The following is a 19,947-nucleotide window of genomic DNA, read 5'->3' as shown; positions in this document are numbered from 1 at the left end:
GCTTCTGCTCCTTTTCAGACCCTGCTGGACCTGGGAGCGTCTCCGGACTACAAGGACAGCAGGGGGCTGACTCCCCTCTACCACTCCGCCATGGTTGGTGGCGCCCCCTACTGCTGTGAGCTGCTACTGCAGGACCACGCCGCACTCGGTACTCAAAATGTCCGCCTTCAATTTTCTAACATTCACAAAACCTCAAAACTCTTACAGTTTCGAGCCATTGTTAGCCTTTTGAAATAGTTTAAAAATAATTGATTAAATACTCCAACCATGTCATATCCTACCTCATTAAAGTAATTTGTAAATTTGTTTATTGCAAATGATAGGTGTATTAGCAAAATAAGCTTATAATGTAATACCACGCATGTGCTTATTATTCCATTTACTGATAAAAGGTTTGTGGTTGTCATGGTTACAGGCATGACTGACGAGAACGGATGGCAGGAAATCCACCAGGTGACAAACACTCACTCCCTCGCACGCGCCCACACACACGCGTGCTCAATCACTTGCTCAAATCACAGCTACAATTATACGTACAGATTTAGTAATCGCGCGTGTGTGCGTGTTTAGGCGTGTCGTCATGGAAACGTGCAGCACTTGGAGCACCTGCTGTTCTACGGGGCTGACATGAGCTCCCAGAATGCATCGGGAAACACCGCGCTGCACCTCTGCGCTCTCTACAACCAGGTAGGAAGACGACGCTGCCACAAAGGCGCCCTCTGGGAAAGTTTGGATCACATTGCACAGTCAGAATCGATTCTCTTGCCATTGCCAGTAAAAGGCACATTCACGACTAGGATTCTTTTCCCAGTATTTTACAACCGTTATTCTTTGGAGGTGTTGTTGTAAAAAGTTTGAGAAGTACTGGTCATGGTTGTTTGTTGCTGCCCCCTGCAGGACAGTTGTGCTCGAGTGTTGCTGTTCCGGGGAGCCAACAAGGACATTAAGAACTACAACAACCAGACAGCCTTTCAGGTCACAACTACAACCGCCGCTCTTCATTTCATACACTACAGATACTGTGACGATATAACAATACTCATAGACATATATTCTTTATCCTCTGCGAAGAACAGCTCATTTTTACCGCAGCTCTCCGTATTTGTGTATTCAACTGCCTAGGCCATTTGTAATTGACAACCAAACTTTGAACGGTGTACGAATAACAAAGATGGATGTCTGTCTGGGTAGGTCGCCATCATTGCTGGGAATTTCGATTTGGCCGAAATCATCAAGATCCACAAAAGTTCTGATGTTGGTGAGTAGCACGCATCACTATATTATTATATTTTAGAGATGGATATGTATTGCTGAGGCGCTTTGTGCGTGTGCGCGCAAGCAGTTCCCTTCAGAGAATCGCCGACTTACATCAAGCGGCGCCGCCTGGGAACCATCAGGTCCCCGGCAGGAAACGGCCTGTCGTCGCCGCGCTCTCTGATTCGCTCCGTCAGCGACAACGCCCTGGAGAGCCCCGCCTCCTCCCCTGGACCGTCACTGCAAAGCTTGGAAACGCACCTCGACACGCACACGCACTCGCTACGACGACACACGCGCCGCCTCAGGTGAGCCACAAGATGGCCGCCATAAAATGAATGAATATTTGAAAACATATTTTAAAATTTTATTTTGAAATGACAAAATGAAAAATCTTAGAAATTGCTTACGATTTTTTGTTGTTTATAAATAAATAAATTAAAAAAATACACTCATTGAATAAATATTTCAACTATATGACATATTTTACGTACATGTATTTCTTTTATTTATTTGTTTATTCATCTCATTAAAGTCATTTGTAAATTCGTTTATTGCAAATGACAGAATAGGTGTATTAGCAAAATAAGCAATTTCATATACACATTCAAAAATCTTTACATAGTTAAATAATTTACATTAATTCTAAGTAATGGAATTGAAAATGGAAAATGAAGTACAATTTTATGACATCAATGGAAGTCTTTAAATGTTTCAAATGTTACACACGTACTGTACATGCCCTCTTCAGTCCAAGTAGCGGCGGAGGTCACGTGGAGACCAGCCCCCCTTCATCGCCCCCCCTCACCCCGCAGTTGAGGAAGAAGAGGCTGTACAGCGCCGTGCCGGGGCGCACCTTCATCGCCACGCGTTCCCACGTACCCCAAGGGTCCGGAGAGATACAGCTGCATCGCGGCGAGAGGGTGAAAGGTCACTAGACCAGCAACCTTTTGGGGTCCAGTGGCGACACCCTCATAATCTTTACCTTGTGTGTGTGTGTCCGACCCCGTCCGTATGTGCCGTGCATGGCCAGTTCTGTCCATCGGCGAAGGCGGATTCTGGGAAGGAAACGTGAAAGGAAGAACAGGCTGGTTTCCTGCCGACTGCGTTGAAGAAGTTCAGATGAGACAGTACGACCCCAGACAGGGTAATTTTGTGAGAGGAAAAAAAATGTGACGGGACATGGAATCAAATTGAACCTCAAGATTTTTTTCCCCACAAAAATCACATTTCCTATTGCAATCGATTTTTCCCCCTTTGCTAATGGAAAAGGCAAATAGTAGTTTTTGTCTTTACAGGTAATAACACTAATAAGATAATAAAGAAAATGAGTGCTTCATCTTGGAAGAAGGCCCCTTTAATCAAAGCATGATCATTAATGAATTAACATTTTTCATGTTCAATCATTTAAAATGGTCAAATGAACTTACATTGATGTTTCTGCATTTGGCAATTTATTATTATATTATATTATTAGTATGGGATTTTTTTTAATGGGCTTTAGGTGAACTGACGAATACACACACGCTCGCACGCACGCACGCACGCACACACACACGCACATACACATACTCACCCACATACAAAAAATAAATAAATAAATAAATATATATATATATATATATATATATATATATATGTGTGTGTATATGTATATATATATATATGTATATATATTTAAAAAAAAAACATTTATTAATTTTTTTTAAATTGATTTGTTTGTTTTTTTTTAAAAAAAAGGAGAGCAATGATGATGTCAAATCGAATGAACAATACTGAGCTTTCCTGAAAAAGAAAAAAATAAATAAATAAATAAAAATAAAAAAAATAAAATGGTCAAATGAGGCTTCAAATCTCAGGGCTCGCCTGAATGCGACTAAAGTGGACTATGACAAAATAATTGAAAATCTGCGACCCTGTATCGGCTTTTGAGGCTGCACGTACAATATACTGGCCTGAATTATTTTTTATTGTATAGTTTGCAGTAAATCAAATGAATTGGAATGAATTGCGACTGCGTTTCAGAGACGAGGGAGGACCGCACCAAGAGACTCTTCAGACATTACACGGTGGGCTCGTACGACAACTACACCTCTTACAGGTGAATCGCGGAACTCGCCGATAGGCGCCCAACTTATTGTTGAGTCGTTGCTAACGACCCGATCGCATCGTCGTCAGTGACTACGTGATCGAGGAGAAGATGGCCGTGCTGCAGAAGAGAGAGAGTGAAGGATTTGGCTTCGTCCTGCGAGGAGCAAAAGGTAGACGGCCGACAAACACGTGATATGGGACGTTCTACGTATAAAAAAAAAAATAAAAATCTCATTTTGTGTCATTTTGCTTCTCCAATTGCAAGCCGAGACCCCCATCGAGGAGTTTGCCCCCACTCCGGCCTTCCCTGCCCTGCAGTACCTGGAGTCTGTGGACCAGGGCGGCGTAGCCTGGAGAGCCGGTCTACGTACTGGAGACTTCCTCATCGAGGTTTGCTTCATTCATTGATCTGATTGGGAAAGGTGCAAATAGCCATAATACAGCACGTGAACGCACATTTCTAAATCTCTCGGCACGTCAGGTTTCATCTATACTGGTGTGTGCAGGTGAACGGCGCCGACGTGGTGAAGGTCGGCCATCGCCAGGTGGTGGCGCTCATCCGGCAGGGCGGCAGCCGCCTGCTCATGAAGGTCGTGTCCGTCTCCCGCAAGTCCGACACCAACCTGATCAGAAAAAAAGGTTTGCCTTTACTACTTCAGAAAGTCAACCCTGGCTAATAAATCCAACGGGATTCTAGAACACAAGAACAGTCAAAAGACACACAAGGATATTAACTGGACTGAACCTTAAACACTTCTTGACAATATGTAATATGTGACCTCACTAGTCTAAACATGACATACTGATTATTATTACATGTGTGGAATACGAGTTACGCAGCAAAATCTAGCTCTTTTTTTCCGGCTCAGGGGGCAGCCATTTTGTCACTTGCTGTCGACTGAAGATGACATCACAGTTGCTCAGGGCTCAGGCAACGACCAATCACAGCTCACCTGTTTTCTGAAGCTGAGCCGTGATTGGTTGTTACCTGAGACCTGAGCAACTGTGATGTCATTTTCACTCGACAGCAAGTGACAAAATGGCCGCCCCCCCACGAGATGGATAAAAAGGATCATAGCTCACCTGTTTTCTGAAGCTGAGCCGTGATTGGTTGTTACTTGAGCCCTGCGCAACTGTGATGTCATTTTCACTCGACAGCAAGTGAGAAAATGGCCGCCTCCCCCAGAGATGGGTAAAAAGGATCATAGCTCACCTGTTTTCTGAAGCTGAGCCGTGATTGGTTGTTACCTGAGACCTGAGCAACTGTGATGTCATTTTCACTCGACAGCAAGTGACAAAATGGCCGCCCCCGCAGAGATGGGTAAAAAGGATCATAGCTCACCTGTTTTCTGAAGCTGAGCCGTGATTGGTTGTTACCTGAGACCTGAGCAACTGTGATGTCATTTTCACTCGACAGCAAGTGACAAAATGGCCGCCCCCGCAGAGATGGGTAAAAAAGGATCATAGCTCACCTGTTTTCTGAAGCTGAGCCGTGATTGGTTGTTACTTGAGCCCTGCGCAACTGTGATGTCATTTTCACTCGACAGCAAGAGACAAAATGCCCCCCCCCCCTCCTTCCAGAGATGGATAAAAAGGATCATAGCTCACCTGTTTTCTGAAGCTGAGCCGTGATTGGTTGTTACCTGAGACCTGAGCAACTGTGATGTCATTTTCACTCGACAGCAAGTGACAAAATGGCCGCCCCCCCCAGAGATGGGTAAAAAGGATCATAGCTCACCTGTTTTCTGAAGCTGAGCCGTGATTGGTTGTTACCTGAGACCTGAGCAACTGTCATGTCATTTTCACTCGCAAGTGACAAAATGGCCGCCCCATGTGATGGATAAAAAGGGTTGGATGTTGCAAAATGGCCGCCTTCTGATATTGGTCAAATCTGCTGGATTTTGCTGCGTAACTCAATCAAATACCGTATTTAGACTAATTGGGCTGAATTTTGGGGGGAGTTGACTCTTTAATAAGTTGCCGGCATCTGATTGGTGTTCCTCTCATAGCCCCTCCCCCTCCCAAGCGAGCCCCCAGTACCTCGTTGACTCTTCGATCCAAGTCCATGACCGCTGACCTGGAGGAGATAGGTACACACACACACAAGTGCACACGCACGCACAAGCACACACACAGTAAATATGTAAGAGGAATTGTTGACTTTGTCCCTGTGCAGCTCGGAGGAGGCGCTTTGGTGAGTCATGTGATCATCCGGTCACGTTGTGTGCTGTTCATGTGTTCATGCTGAGTATTGGTCAAAGTGCATCTTGTGTGTGTGTGTGTGTGATGGAATAAAATGATTCAGTGCAGGTTGTCTGTTTCCTGGCGGCAATTAAAGTGGCTTTTTGGAAAGATTGTCGCTGATGTGGTCGGAAAAGTCGTCGAGCTGGCAACATTCGCTGTGCTTTTGAAAACAAAGTTCTCGCTGCATGCGGCCATGTTGCTAATGCAAGCAGTTCACATCAGAATACAAAAATAAAATGAATACAATTTTTATGAAACTCTGACCTGCAGAGAAACTGGATGACATGTTGGCGGGGAACACACAGGAAGTGGTTCTGCGGTCCCGGCCTTCCGATGACTTCAGGGCGGCCACGGTGAAGCAGAGGCCCACCAGCCGCAGAATCACGCAGGCCGAGATTAACGTAAGATTCGTTAGTCGCCCCTCGGAAGAACCTAAGTGCGGGTAACGCTTAACTGTGTGTGCGTGTGGTGTGTAGTCATTGTTTGAGCGTCAGGGTCTGGTCCCGCCCTCCGGCCCGGAGAAGAGCACCATGGCGCTGCCCCGGGGAATGTCCAGAACCAAAAGTTTTGGTGAGTCTTCACGAGAAGGTTCCAGTCCCAAGATAATGTTTGTGTCCCAAGAAAAGGGCCTCGTTTCAACTTAAGGTTCATCTCAAGAAAAATGTCAATTAAGTCAATGAATCCTGCTGTTACGTCACAAACAAATCAGAAAGTCAGATAACTAAAGATTGACTCCGTTTTTTTAGTTATCCGAGACGATTTGAGAGGCAATTTAAAAACGGCTGTCATAAAAAGTCAATTTTCCACAACCGGCTCCTTTAGGGGCGGCAAGGCTCAAGTGGGAGAGTCGTCGTCTCCCAACCCAGAGGTTGTGGGTTCGATCCCCAACCAAATCGAAGTGTCATTGAGCAAGATACTAAACCCACAGTTGCTCATGCTGTTGCGTCAGAACGTGAACGTGGCGACCGTGTTAAGTGCTTTGAGTACCTTGTAGGTGGAAAAGTGCTACGCGAGTGAAAGTCCATTTCGTAGCTCAAATGCTGACGTGTCGCCATGGTAACCATGCAGGCACCCCCGAGGACGACCGCATCTCCGCTCTGATCCACGAGAGTCGCTTTCCTCGCAGCTCCTCTCTGACCGACAGCTTCATCCCGCCGCCTCCCCAGACGGCGCCGCCCCCGCCTCCATCCCCGCTCTTCCTCCTGGACTCGGGGCCTCCCCCCTCCTTCCTCCCCCCGCCTCCCCCCGCCAGAGGGGAGGGCCTGACCCGGTCCAGCTTCAAACCGGGAGCCGAGCCCAGGCTGCAGGAGCTCTCGGACACGCCGTCCAGGAGCCACGCCGAGCGTCAGAGGAAGGCGCGCTCCATGATCATCCTGCAGGATACGCCGCCTCAGCTGCAGCCGGAGATGCACGCCGCCGCCGCCGCCATGCACATGTCCTCCGCGCACACCTCCACGCTGTCGCTCCACACCGCCGCCCTCGGACACTCGCCGCTGTCACGCCGCCGAGGGCGACCCATCGAAAATCCTTACGCCAATGTGGGACTGCAGGCCCCTCCGGCCAAACCTCAGAGGAGGAAGTCACCTCTGCTCAAACAACTTCCTGTGGAGGAGCAAGGTAGGTGTGGTCTGCAGCCTCAATGAGAGAATGGTTGGTTTTCACGAAGAGCTTGTAGTCCAGAGTAAAATATTCTTGTCCTGAGATCAAGTTTGTTGTCTTGAGAGAAGGTTGTAGTCTCCTCCATCTTGTGCGCAGGCCTCAAAGACCAGGATGCAAAGTCTGATGCGAGTGCTCCAGGCAGCCCCAGCAGGGCGGAGCTCTACCAGCAGCAGGTTCTGTCCGAGCGCGCTCGCGTCCACGGCCGCCGCTCCTCCCTCTTCCTATCCGTAGAGGGCGCCATTTCCGACAACCAGGCGCCTCCTCTTCTGACTCAGAGTCACTCCATGGACGACCTGGGCGAGCTTCCACCACCCGCGCCTGTCCTTTCACCCTCGCCTACCCCGCACACCTTCCTCCACCCACTTACCGGCAAGCCTCTGGGTAAGAATTATGATGATGAATGTCGCTGTAGCACAGTCCAACATTTGTCCCCTCCTCAGATCCTTCGTCTCCACTCGCCCTGGCTCTGGCCGCGCGAGAACGAGCGCTCACCGCCCGCACGCCGAGCCCCGAGCCGCGACCCAAACATGCCTCGGCCTCCGCCACCCCGATCCCCACCCCGGCCGCCAGCCCGGAGGGCCGACATAAGCGCACCCCGGTCCCCACCCCGCAGAGCAGCCCCGAGCCCCGCTCCAAGCGCACCACCCCGCAGACCAGCCCCGAGCAGCGAAGCAAGCGCACCACCCCTCAGAGCAGCCCCGAGCTGCGGCACAAGCGCATAACTCCGCCTCTCTTCCCTGACGGACAGGTGGAGCGTCCCGAAGCGGAGGGGGGAGTGACATCACCCGCGGGGCCGTCCCCCGAACGCTGGAGACCCGTCCCACTGGCCAACCTGGCCAATGAGAGCCACTCGGCTATGATAGACAGACGTAGAAGCCTGACCATTGGGAGCTCAGAGGAAGAGGGCGGAGCCTATACGGTAACCCTCCCGCCCGCGTTGTTGTCATCCAGTGACGAGGAGACAAGGGAGGAGCTACGCCGGATCGGTCTGGTGACGCCGCCCCCTGGTTTCACCGCTCCTGCGTCCCCCCTCGCCCTAACGCCGCGGCGGGTCGGCGAGGGCGACACGGGTGAGGACGACGAGGAGCCTCGCGACGGCTCACTGCCGCCTTCCATCACCTTAGCATCACCCCCCGCCCCACCGTCCCCCTCCTCGCCGCCAGCCGGCCACCCCTCCTCGGCCCTCAAACCCCGCCTCCGCTCGCCCATCGGCCGTGGCCGCTCGGCCCTCAGGGACCCCCTGCTCAAGCAGTCGTCCGACAGCGAGCTGCTTCCGTGCTCGCCCGCCTCCCCGGCCGCGGCTCGCCAGCCGCGCTACCTCTTCCAGCGCCGCTCCAAGTTGTGGGGGGGCGGCGAGGAGGAGGGCCGGCCCGCTGCGCTCGGCGGCCAAGGGTCCGCCTCGGCGTTGGAGCTGAGCGGCAGGGCCGAGTCCGGCTTGGACCTCGCCAACAGACTCCACCTCCTCAACAAAGATAGCCACTCCCTGGGGGAGGAGCCCAGCCCCCTCGACCCCGGTCGCAGGTCCCCAGTAGGCGGGGCCAGGTACGTTACCTACGTTTCTGCTCTGTAATTGTCTGTGTGTGCCTGTGGGTATGTATGGTACGCATGTTTGCGCCTACCAGAGTACGGGTTGAGGCGTGCGTGTGCGCTGTAACGCGAGTGTGGTTTGTGTTTTTGCAGATGTGTGGACAGTGGAGAGAGAAAATCGTAGGTTTTTATCTCTGGTAAACATTTCTTGTTATCGCTCTAAGATGCTAACATCTGCTAACCAGTACTATACAGTATCAGTATCTATATAATACTAATAATAACGCATCAGATTTACGTAGCACTTTTCAGGACACTCAAAATAGGGTTGTGGCAAAAAAACTAATTCTCATAAGAATCACGATTCTCATTTAGTACGATTCAGAATCGATTTTATTTAAATGATTTGATACGGTCTTGCCCTTGTTTGTGTGTGCCTTTATTGGGAGCGCTGTTCATGTGGTACACAATTTGGCCACTTAGGGGCAGTGTGGTTCCGCACATTCTGATACACTGTTAAGTTGTAGCCACATTAGAGAGTAGAAGGAAAAAGTCACGATCCAGTTATGCCAATAAAAGTAGTATTTTTGCAACGTAGGAAGAGCATATGCCGGTGAGTAACGTTAACCTGATTCTCTCTATACATTCCTGAAGCGTTTTGTAAGAATAGCCGTTCTTTTGAGTGATAAAAGTGCCGCGAGTAGCGCGCTAATTAGCATTAGCGAGTCAATGGCACTTTCCATTGTGCGTTAGCCTTGAGCTAGCTACGTCCGGGAAACGAGCTAAACAAGTCACTGCTTTAATCGTCCACTCTGTATGGCCCATTGAGAACGGAACAGGGTGAAATCGATACCAGCATTGGACTCTTTTGGAGGGAGTGTTCGCTGTCTGCCAAACTGTGGTCAGCCTGCTCAGGGAGGGCGGAATATACTCACTGTAAAAGCGATCACATTTATAGCTAGTTTACAATTCAAAACTTAACAAATGTAAAAAAAAAAAAAAAAAGACAGTTTAATGTCTCCATTTGTCATTCTGTCTTGCAAAGCAGACTGGAGATCGTGACGATTCTTTGCACATCTATAAATTGATGCAGAAATCATTGTCAATCAAATCGTTTTGAATCGATTCTGAATCGAAAGGCAGACCCCAAAATCTGAATGGAATAATGACAAAGATTCCCACCCCAGCTCAAAACGCTTCACAATGGATACATTATTCATGCGCTCACACATTCCCACTGGTGGCGGTAAACGAGCTGCAGACTGACGGACGCGTGGCTGCCAGAGTCCGACCACCACCAAACATTCGCATACATCCGTGTGAGTGGCACTGGAAGCAATATTTGTGAAGTGTCTCGACACAAATGACAGCAGATGACTGACGTTTACGTCAAAGCTGCTTCTCTTCTGTTCCTCTTTTACGTTGTTGACTGAATAAGTTTCACTCTCCTAACAAGCACTGTAGCATCTCCTAAATTGTTCTGCTTCTCGCTAACACATCTTAAGTGGTTCTAGCAGCGAACACTATCAAGTCGTTGAACGTGGAACGCATCACCTTCTAGCACTTCACTCTCAGGCTATTGTGTGTAATGCTAATGTGCTGAAATGCTAACACCAGCTTGATGCTAACGTGTCAAGATGCTAACAGTTACGTGATGTCGCAGGTTGTTCTCCAGTCTGGGCGAGCTGCACACCATCTCCCAGCGAGGATACGGCACCACCTACACGGTGCGCCCAGGCAGCCGCTACCCCGTCACCCGTCGCAGCCCCTCCCCTTCCCCCTCCCCGTCCCCCTCCGACAGACCGCCGGGCCTGGGCTCCTCCCCCTCGCCCTGCTCGGAGCGCCCGGACCTGAGCTCGGGCCGCGGTCTGACCATCCTCAAGTCGTCCAGCTTAAGCCTGCCGTCGGAACCCAAAGAGGTCCGCTTCGTCATGCGCAGCGCCAGCGCCCGAACCCGCTCCCGCTCGCCCTCGCCCTCCCCGCACGCCTCCCCGTGCCCGTCGCCCGTCCTCAGCGGCCCCCTGCTGGCGCTCAGGCCCTGGAGGCAGCGCCCGCTCAGCTTGTGGAACAAGTACGACGTGGGCGACTGGCTGGAGAGCGTCGGGCTGGCCGAGCATCGCCAGCGCTTCCAGGAGCACGAGATCGAAGGCTCGCACCTTCCCGCCCTCACCAAGGACGACTACGTGGAGCTGGGCGTCACCCGGCTGGGCCACCGTATTAACATCGAGCGGGCCCTCAGGCAAATGCTGGACGCCGCCACTTGACCACTGTCACCACCATAGGTCTACTCGCTATTTTTGTCAACTCAGCTCTTTGATCACCAAAATCCTTTCCGTCACAACCGTCGATAGTCGTGATCAATTATCTTGATTGATGGTTGTGATTGAAAGCGTCGAACCTTTTTGATCACATTCATTCATCGGGTATGTGAATGGAGTCCATGTCCATCCATCAGGTCATCAAGTCCATCACATCCGTCTTTGTCACGTGTGCCCATGAATTCCATTCATAACGTCATCCTTCATGTCCGTCCGTCACGATCATCCATCGGGTCCGTCCTTCAAGTCCATCCTTCACATCCGTCCTTCACGTCCATCCTTCACATCCATCCTTCAAGTCCATCCTTCACATCCGTCCTTCGAGTCCATCCTTCACGTCCATCCTTCACATCCGTCCTTCACAGCCGTCCTTCGAGTCCATCCTTCACATCCGTCCTTCAAGTCCATCCTTCACATCCGTCCTTCGAGTCCATCCTTCACGTCCGTCCTCTCATCTACTACTCGAGAAGGCGTTTCCGCAAGTAAGTCACAACTCGAGTCGATTGTGTTGTTAACCCCAATGCTAACACGTTAGCTCACAAGTTAGCATAGCTCAGCCTGTGTAGGCGATCAAAGAGCTGATTTGATCTTCTTTTTTTTTTCTCTTCCAACGATAATTATAAGTCCTGAACAATATTAGTCTTGATTTTGAATATTTCCGAATATAATGGACTCTATGCACGAAGCACTTCGGCGTTGGGTGTAATGTTAAAATCCCTTTAAAGTGAGAATAAATATGTCTTGTAAATTTGACACGGCACAGAAAAGAGCGGCGTTAAAAGTACTTCCAAATTGGAATGATTGAAGAAAAACGAGGATTCAAAATGGGGACAAATCAAGCTGTTGTCTCTTCCTTCAAATGTGCTGAAAGCACGTTCCGCAATCAAATGTCACAATTTACACCTGGAAACATGAATGCTACTTTGATTGGCGTCTTCCTATGCTAACAGGTTTGAGCCGCTAAAATACATTCACGCGTGAGTGGTCACGCCATTTCGAGGCATCGGCACTCACGTTGCCTTTTAGCGAGACTTTTTCCGTTTTTACCCCTTTTGCTATTTGGCCTTTGTCTCTATTTTTTGCGCACACTCATGGCTAACAACGAGGCACTCTAAAGCAGATATGCCAGTCTGAATCCACTGGCTGTTGCGTCAGACTTTTTTTTCGACCCCCTCCCTTCTCACTTTTCCGCCTTTGTCTTAGCCGACAACGGGGCGCTCTAAAGCTGCCACGCCAGCCGACAATCTGAAGAGAAGATGTCTCCACAACTGAGTACAAGAAGTTCTCCGTTTTTGTATGTTTCCAGCAAATTACCTTCAAACCTATTCGATGTATTTCGAAACAAATCCGTGAATTCACTTGACGGTGTTTTTAACGACCTTCCCACCGAAAATGCTTTGCCGTGCATAAAGTTCATTATCCTCATTTAGATTTTTGAGCAATGATGTGCTAGTGTTGACGTTATTCTACTTTCACTTTTCATTTGACAATGAGTTGAATGCCCCCGTCACCATGGCGACGTGCTGGAGTTCTTGATGACTTGTCAACCAGTGTGTGTGTGTGTGTGTGTGTGTGTGTGTGTGCGCGTGGCGTGCGTGCGTGCGTGATACGTGTTGATTGGACATGGTGCTACATGTTGGAAGCCATCTGTACAGGAAGTAACTTCATCATCCTTAAACCAATTGCAGCAAATCAATCAATCACGACTAGAAAAAAAAAAAAACAATCAATCAACCATTCGGGCATCAAGGTCGTTGGAGGAGTTTCCACTCTGCCATGAGGTTGTTTTTTCTGACCTCGCCATACGTGGAGATCCCTGGAACCTTTTCTTCTAGCGTTCTGGTCACGCTAAAACTAAGAAGGACTCCTACAGTGCGTCCAAAAAGTATTTCACGGTGTGAAACATTTACAGGAAAACATGAACGTTAAAGTAGATCATTCACATATTCAGTGGTGGCGGTTTTTTAAATTCATGATTCCTGAATTAAATAAATTCATTCATTTCCTTCAAAATTATACACAGTTTACACACAACACCCCATAATGACAATATGAATACCTTCCATTGTATTATCACTTTTTAGTTTTTTTTTTGTTTTTTTTTACAAGGATGCTAACGAGCATGTGAGCTACTTTTTCAGGCACACATTCAACATGAAACAAGCTAGCTTAGCTTATTTTAGCGTAGCGTAGCACACGAAATCCCACGGACGCACCGGTTCGGTGCCACTCTCGAGTGTTGCGTACCGTTAGCACACAGGACACCAGCTAACATGCTAACGGGCGCTAAGCTAATGTAAACATTAGGATGTAGACTGAAGATAGTAAATGTAGCTAAATGAATATTCCTAAGTCATGAATAAGCAATAGACTGCTGGTGGTGATGAAGTCCTCATGTATCATCAAATTATCTCATGTAAGCGCATTAATCAATTGATTGAGTGATGGATTATTGGATGGCTTTGATGTTTCTTTGTGCTCTTTTCTTTCTTTTCACACGCACACCCAACATGTTACGTTTCTAATAAAGGCTCATTTATTACTACAAACCACACCCCTAGCCCGTTAATGGTACTCACACCTCATACAATACAAAACGGGGGGAAAAAGTCGTTGAACCTGAATCGTAAGTTTGATCGTTAGCTTTGTTTGGAATTTGCGCAAAGCAAAAATATTATCAAGGAGAAGGAAAAGCAAGTAAAGTAGGATAGAGACAGAAAAAAAAAAATCTGACCACAAACTAGTCATCATCAACTAAATGAAATTGTTTGAAACAATATAATCGGATTAGTTTTTTTTTTTTTAAAGGAATTCTAATGAGCAAAGAAATAATCTCATAGGTAGTAATCTCTCAGTCAAACAAATTAGTTCTGCTATTGCACACGTGAAACCTAGAAAGGCCACAGGAAAGGCCACAAAATTGAAAATTGGATACTGCAGCAAGAAACACTCATTTGAGACCTTTTATGTGTGTCTTAAATCAAACGGATAAAATCTTGAGCCAGATCTCATCCCATAAAATTGAGAAATTACAACCAGAAATGATTAACCTGGATCAGACAGCTTTCATCTGCTGCTAAGCTTAGCTAACATTAGCTTGTAGCTAGAGGGACATTCAAGGTCAAACGTTGCTTACACGCAACACAATCACTCATCAAAGGGATATTCAGGTCATCATTTTTTTCTTTGATTTTTTTGCTTTTATTAATTACGGAATGCGAACGAGGATAGTGATTGGAAAATCAAAAGTGTGAGAAGAGAGAAGTCGTTGAACCTGAACTGTGAGTCGATGACACTAGACCGTGCCCGCCTTCGCTGCCATTGGCCGACTGGCTGACGACCTTGTAATTCAGAGCTCGCCGCTCACACAACAACATTGTGCTCTGGTGTCGAGGAGGGGAAAAAAATCATAATCCTCAGGTGAGTGCTGTTGTTACGGTTGTTATTCTTTAGTTTTTATTCGATATTGTTCATGTCATTTTTGCTCATGCTGCCTAGTGGGATAAATACGACGGCGAATTAGGGCCACGTATAAATATATATTTTTTAGAGGGCGTTGGCAATATCCAGAGAGAGAAAAATCACAAGTTCGCCACTTTATAAACTCGCAAATTTACGAGTTTTTTCTCAAAACTCAAAAACTTATGAGAAAATACACGTAGCTAGTTCCTTTTTTTCTGAGAGAGAGCTCAGAGCTCATCATCATTGCTCTCTCTCCTTTTCTTCTTCTTTTTTGTATGTGCGTACGTGTGAGTGTGTGCTCATCAATTCACCTAAAACCTATTAAAAATCTGAAACCGTTCACCCGAACCGAAGACTCCAGAATCCCGCTAGGGTCGTGAAGTTGTCAGGAGACCCGAGGAAGGATCAAAGAAAAGCGACCAGACATCACCTACTACCCCACCGGCTTACCAACCAGAATCTTTCACCAGCCCCAGAAACATCTCAATTCCAAAGGAATGAAGGATAGATGAAGCCGCGCGAGATCCACAGACATCGGCCTCCACAACACTTCCTGATCAGCTGACTAGCACTTTCCAATCAGATGCTAGCATACCATAGGTCAATGCAAGTGAATGACGCAGAGCAGCAGATTCCCACACATCAATTTAGATAAACAGTCGAGTAGTATGCTTCGTGTATTTCTTGTAAGTTTTTGAGTTTTCTTCTCGCAAATTCTCGAGTTTATAAAGTGGCAAGTTTTTTTCTCGGTATTTTGCCCTCGCCCTCCGGGAAAAAAAAAAATTCTATACATGGCCCTAATACGCAGTCGTAGATAAATAATTATGAGCTAATCCGATTTTTTTCATCACATTCTTCGCATCTCCTTCTACCTTTTGGCAAATATCTTAATGATTGCCTATGTAACTTTGTCCACGCCAGGCAGCCATGTTGTCCATTCCGGACCTGATCAAGAAGAAGCGGGACGGCGGGAAGCTGAACGACGGCGACATTAAAAGCTTCGTGGAGGCGCTGACCAGCGGAAGCATCCAGGACTGCCAAACAGGTGATAAACCTTCCCTTTGGATATTGATTTCACTTGTAAGGCCGGCTAATGTCCAGTAAATCACAATTCAGTTTGATTCTGATTGTTTACGTTGCAATGCCGTTCACTTTTGCAATTTGATTCCATTTGGATTCTTAACTCATTCACTGCCATGGACGCCTATAAACGTCAAAAATTCATTTGAACTATTTCTATTAGTTTAACATTTTTTTTCCACTTTTGTTAACAAGTGTATGAAAACCTAGAAATTTAAAAAAAAAAAAATAAAATTTTTAAAGAAAAGATTAAAAATTAGGAGCGTCAGGCAATTATTATTTTTTATTGTAATTAATCGCATGACTTCAATACACGATTAATCACAAATTGTATATTTGTTCTAAATGTACAATAATTTTTTTCTAGGTTTTCAGACTCTTGTTTGAAATTTTTTTTTTTTTCAAACTAATAGAAAACGTCTATAGCCGTCAATGGCAGTGAATGAGTTAATAATGAGGGTCAATTCGATTTGGATTCCGCTGCTTCCGATTCAATCCATTCCGATTGCGATTCCCGAGTCATCGCAATTTGTCTCCGCCCCTCAGGCGCCATGCTGATGGCCATCTGGCAGCAGGGCATGGACGCTCATGAGACGGCGACGCTGACCAAAGAGATGATGCTGTCGGGGGACGTGATGTCATGGCCTGGTGAGTGGGCGGGGCTTGTGGTGGACAAACACTCTACAGGTGGTGTGGGCGACAAAGTCAGCCTGGTGTTGGCGCCCGCGCTCGCCGCCTGCGGCTGCAAGGTGACTCTCGCGACTAAGAAGCCGAGCGCTGTGAATAGCTTTCGGATCAGCGCTTGACTTTCTCACTTTTTATGTTGCGGCATTATTCCAAAATGGATGAAACACATTTTTTTTTTAATGGTCTCTGGCCAGGTACCCATGATCAGTGGGCGGGGCTTGGCCCACACCGGAGGAACATTGGACAAACTGGAGTCCATTCCCGGTTTTAGCATCCACCAGTCGGCTGAGCAGGTAACGTCATCGAGTCATGCTGAATTTCATATTTTGAATTTTAAAAATTATTTTTGAGACATTCATTTTTTTTTACACTGTTTGGAAGCATTGCATTATTTTATTAAGATGTTGAATTTTTTTTATGCCTCATGGTTTATACTGTGAAATATAAATTATTTTTACACTGAATTTATGTTAACTATAAAGAACAACTATCTGCAACAAATGTGATGGTTGTGAATTTTTTTATTTTGATGGTTAAGAAAAAAATAAAATGCAATTGGCACAGATAAACTTTAAATATTTTTAGTGGCGTCTGAATTTCAATTAGATTTTTTTAAAACAAACTTCTTCTTTTACTTCCTTCCTTCTTTTATTACAAATTTATTTTATTTCTTATATTTCGTTTTTATTTTTACGCTTAATTTGTTTTTGATTCCATTTTTTAAACAAATATTTTTCACAAAATAATTTTACATCCGAACCCTTAAGACATACTTATGTTTTCTTTTTTTTGGATAATTTATTTTAACAGTGAAAAAACATAAGGCTAAAACAAATAGTGCTATAAATTTACTCTTTTTTAACCTTTTATTTCAAATTTTAAGGTTTTATTTTGAAAAAAATTCAGTGTTGGAAAATTTGAAGTTTCAAATAATTTTACATTTTCAAAAACAGATGATTATGCAGACATCTTTTTTTTTTTACACAATAGTTTTTTATGATTACTGTTACACTTTTTAATGCCGAGTTATTTTTAAGCGGTTGCAGATAAGCAATTTTTCCACTTTTTTTTGGGCATCCATGTTTTTGAATGACATCTTTTTAACTGAATTTATTTTAACAATGAAAAGAAATCAGAGACCAAAACAATCAAATTAGTGTTAGAAATTCTCATTCAGATGGCACCAATGTCTCAAGAATTGGCAACAAAAGTGTGAACACCCCCAAGTGAAAATGTCCAAATGATGACAATATTTCCAAAACGGTGACATTTGTGAGATTTTTTTTTCCGCTTGACTTTTTGTCAGGTGCGAGCCATCCTGAGCAGCGTGGGCTGTTGCATCGTGGGCCAGACGGAGACGCTGGTTCCCGCCGACCGCATCCTCTACGCCACGCGTGACATCACCGGCACCGTAGACAGCCTGCCGCTCATCACGGGTAGCGCCCGGCGCACATCCGCCCGCCACAAGGCATCCGCAATAACCGGACGCCGTCGCTCTCTTTGGGCCAGGCTCCATCATCTCCAAGAAAGGCGCCGAGTCGCTGACGGCGCTGGTTCTGGACGTCAAGTTCGGCCGTGCCGCTCTCTACAAAGACTTGCACAGCGCCAAGGAGCTGGCGCACTTCCTGGTAAGCTGATTGGTCCAATTCAATTTGACCTTTAGTCTTCAGTGCCGCGCTGTTGCAGGTGAAGGCGGGCAACGAGCTGGGCATTCGCACTGGCGCCGTGCTGAGCCGCATGGACGGCGTGATTGGTCGCAGCGTGGGAAACAGTCTGGAAGTCATCGAGGCTCTTGACCTGCTCAAGGGGGGCGGCCAACAAGACCTCATGGAGCTCGTCACCACGCTTGGTAAACACACCTTTGCTACTAGTGCACAAAAATTGGTATCTACCAGTCTTTGTTTGTAAGACAAGCACAGTAGTTGGACGACAAGGGCGCTCTATTAGGTACAGAGGTGGCAAATCCAGGTCCAGAAAGTAAAATCCCTGCCACGGTTTGGCTTTCGCCCCTGATGCTAGCTAGCTAGCTCCCTAGCAGGTAAACGAGCACCATGGGAGCTAGCTAGGGAGCTAGCTAGCTAGCACCTGGGGCTAAAGCCAAACTGTGGGAGCTAGCTTGGAAACTAGCTACCTAGCACCTGGGGTTAAAGCCGAACTGTGGCAGGGTTTTTACTTTCAGGTGCTAGCTAGCTAGCTCCCTAAATAGCTCCCATAGTGCTTGTTTACCTGCTAGGGAGGGAGCTAGCTAGTTAGCATCATGGGCTAAAAACAAACTGTGGCAGGGATTTTACTTTCTGGACCTGGATTTGTCACCTCTGATTAGGTAGGACAACAAAGGTGCACTAGTAGCACTACATTGGAGCACTAGTAGGTCAGTGAGTACGGGATGAACTAGCAGGACAACAAAGCTTCACTAATACATCAAATAGGGTGCGCTAGTAGAATGATGAGGGGTCCCTGCCACAGTTTGGCTTTAGCTTCTGGTGCTAGCTCCCTAGCAGGCAAACGAGCGCCATAGGATCTAAGCTAGGAAGGTAGCTAGCTAGCACCTGAAAGTAAAAACCCTGCCACAGTTTGGCTTTTGACTCAGGTGCTAGCTAACTAGCTGCCTCGCTAGCTCCCATGGTGCTCGTTTACCTGCTAGGGACCTAAACTGTGGCAGGGTATTTACTTTCTGGACCTGGATTTGCCACCTCTGGGTGCACTATGAGGACAACTCGTGATAACTAGCTACTAGGTGTCAGGCGATTAAAATTTTTAATCTTTTGCTAACGGAGACGGCGTCCGATTGGCTCTCAGGCGCCCTCCTGCTGGTCATGACGGGTCTGGCGGCCGACCAATCAGAAGGCAGACGTAAGATTTCCCAGGCTGTGATTGGCGGTGGCGCTCTGCTCAAGTTCCAGGCCATGATGGAGGCTCAGGGCGTCGCCAAGGAGACGGCGAGGGCGCTTTGCTGCGCCCACGCGGATTACTTCAAGATTCTGAGGAAAGCCAAGAATCAACTTGACTTGACCGCCAGCCGTGACGGTAGAAACTTCAATTTTTACATGTTTTCCTTTTGTTTTTACAGCCTGATCCTAAAATAGATTCATTGAATGTTTTTGGCATATTATTATTATTGATTGTGTTGTAGGTGTGCTGATGGACATGGATGGTCTGATTTTAGCGGAAGTGCTTCATAAGTTGGGTGCGGGGCGTTCCAAGGCCGGACAGCCTATCAATCACAGTGTGGGGGCGGAGCTACTGCTCTCTCTAGGCCAGAAAATCACCAAAGGTGGGTTTCCGTTTGTTGCCTTCACAGACTCACGAAACTTTCGGCTTTGGCTTCAGTCTCAGTCGACGTTAAGGATGACTTATTTTCAGGCACTCCCTGGCTGCGAGTCCATTGCGAGGAGCCGACGCCCAGTCCAGACCAGATCCAACGACTGCAGAGCGCTCTCGTCCTGGGATCGGTCGCCGATTGGAAAAGGCAAAGTTTGGTGCAAGAAGTGATGCTTCCATTTTGACGCGCGGCGTTTCACCGGATTTATTTTGGTGCTGCCCTCACAAAAGGGTCCACTCGTTGCAACTCATTAACATGACTTAGAACAGGGTGGGGGCAAACTTTTGTTTTCAAATGGACACA

The 19,947-nt window shown here is 47.1% G+C and overlaps 2 protein-coding genes across 7 annotated transcripts in view; both read left to right on the top strand.

The window, feature by feature from the left end:
• Nucleotides 1–13,647, top strand: part of shank3b (SH3 and multiple ankyrin repeat domains 3b) — a 23,297-nt gene extending 9,650 nt beyond the window's left edge. Inside the window, exons 8-28 of one of the 3 annotated variants that reach the window (XM_077545361.1) lie at nucleotides 19–148; nucleotides 416–453; nucleotides 571–687; nucleotides 898–975; nucleotides 1,192–1,258; nucleotides 1,343–1,562; nucleotides 2,006–2,184; nucleotides 2,288–2,401; nucleotides 3,280–3,355; nucleotides 3,433–3,515; nucleotides 3,611–3,735; nucleotides 3,852–3,984; nucleotides 5,355–5,435; nucleotides 5,522–5,539; nucleotides 5,860–5,990; nucleotides 6,066–6,159; nucleotides 6,658–7,206; nucleotides 7,345–7,629; nucleotides 7,689–8,790; nucleotides 8,929–8,955; nucleotides 10,439–13,647. In XM_077545361.1, the coding sequence (XP_077401487.1) occupies nucleotides 19–148; nucleotides 416–453; nucleotides 571–687; nucleotides 898–975; nucleotides 1,192–1,258; nucleotides 1,343–1,562; nucleotides 2,006–2,184; nucleotides 2,288–2,401; nucleotides 3,280–3,355; nucleotides 3,433–3,515; nucleotides 3,611–3,735; nucleotides 3,852–3,984; nucleotides 5,355–5,435; nucleotides 5,522–5,539; nucleotides 5,860–5,990; nucleotides 6,066–6,159; nucleotides 6,658–7,206; nucleotides 7,345–7,629; nucleotides 7,689–8,790; nucleotides 8,929–8,955; nucleotides 10,439–11,039 (4,248 nt within the window). In that variant the 3' untranslated portion in view covers nucleotides 11,040–13,647. The remainder of the gene's footprint in view (nucleotides 1–18; nucleotides 149–415; nucleotides 454–570; nucleotides 688–897; nucleotides 976–1,191; nucleotides 1,259–1,342; nucleotides 1,563–2,005; nucleotides 2,185–2,287; nucleotides 2,402–3,279; nucleotides 3,356–3,432; nucleotides 3,516–3,610; nucleotides 3,736–3,851; nucleotides 3,985–5,354; nucleotides 5,436–5,521; nucleotides 5,540–5,859; nucleotides 5,991–6,065; nucleotides 6,160–6,657; nucleotides 7,207–7,344; nucleotides 7,630–7,688; nucleotides 8,791–8,928; nucleotides 8,956–10,438) is intronic. The other 2 variants (XM_077545362.1, XM_077545363.1) reach the window with 2 other exon arrangements.
• Nucleotides 11,103–19,947, top strand: tymp (thymidine phosphorylase). 4 transcript variants are annotated; one of them, XM_077545369.1, is made up of 10 exons: nucleotides 11,103–11,575; nucleotides 15,477–15,600; nucleotides 16,182–16,384; nucleotides 16,517–16,615; nucleotides 17,629–17,758; nucleotides 17,832–17,950; nucleotides 18,009–18,171; nucleotides 19,122–19,349; nucleotides 19,456–19,596; nucleotides 19,686–19,947. In XM_077545369.1, exons 2-10 carry the CDS (start codon nucleotides 15,483–15,485, stop codon nucleotides 19,826–19,828), a joined length of 1,344 nt encoding a protein of 447 aa, XP_077401495.1. In that variant the 5' UTR covers nucleotides 11,103–11,575; nucleotides 15,477–15,482; the 3' UTR covers nucleotides 19,829–19,947. The 4 variants fall into 4 exon arrangements, with proteins under 4 accessions (XP_077401495.1, XP_077401494.1, XP_077401493.1 ...); XM_077545368.1 differs by lacking the exon at nucleotides 11,103–11,575 and adding an exon at nucleotides 13,793–14,513; XM_077545367.1 differs by lacking the exon at nucleotides 11,103–11,575 and adding an exon at nucleotides 14,532–15,241 and having other exon boundaries at nucleotides 19,489–19,596.

Source organism: Vanacampus margaritifer, chromosome 15 (genome assembly GCF_051991255.1).
Source record: "Vanacampus margaritifer isolate UIUO_Vmar chromosome 15, RoL_Vmar_1.0, whole genome shotgun sequence".
NCBI lineage: Eukaryota > Metazoa > Chordata > Actinopteri > Syngnathiformes > Syngnathidae > Vanacampus > Vanacampus margaritifer.
The sequence above is the reverse complement of the archived record's forward strand: the minus strand, read 5'-3'. Positions and strand labels throughout refer to the sequence as shown.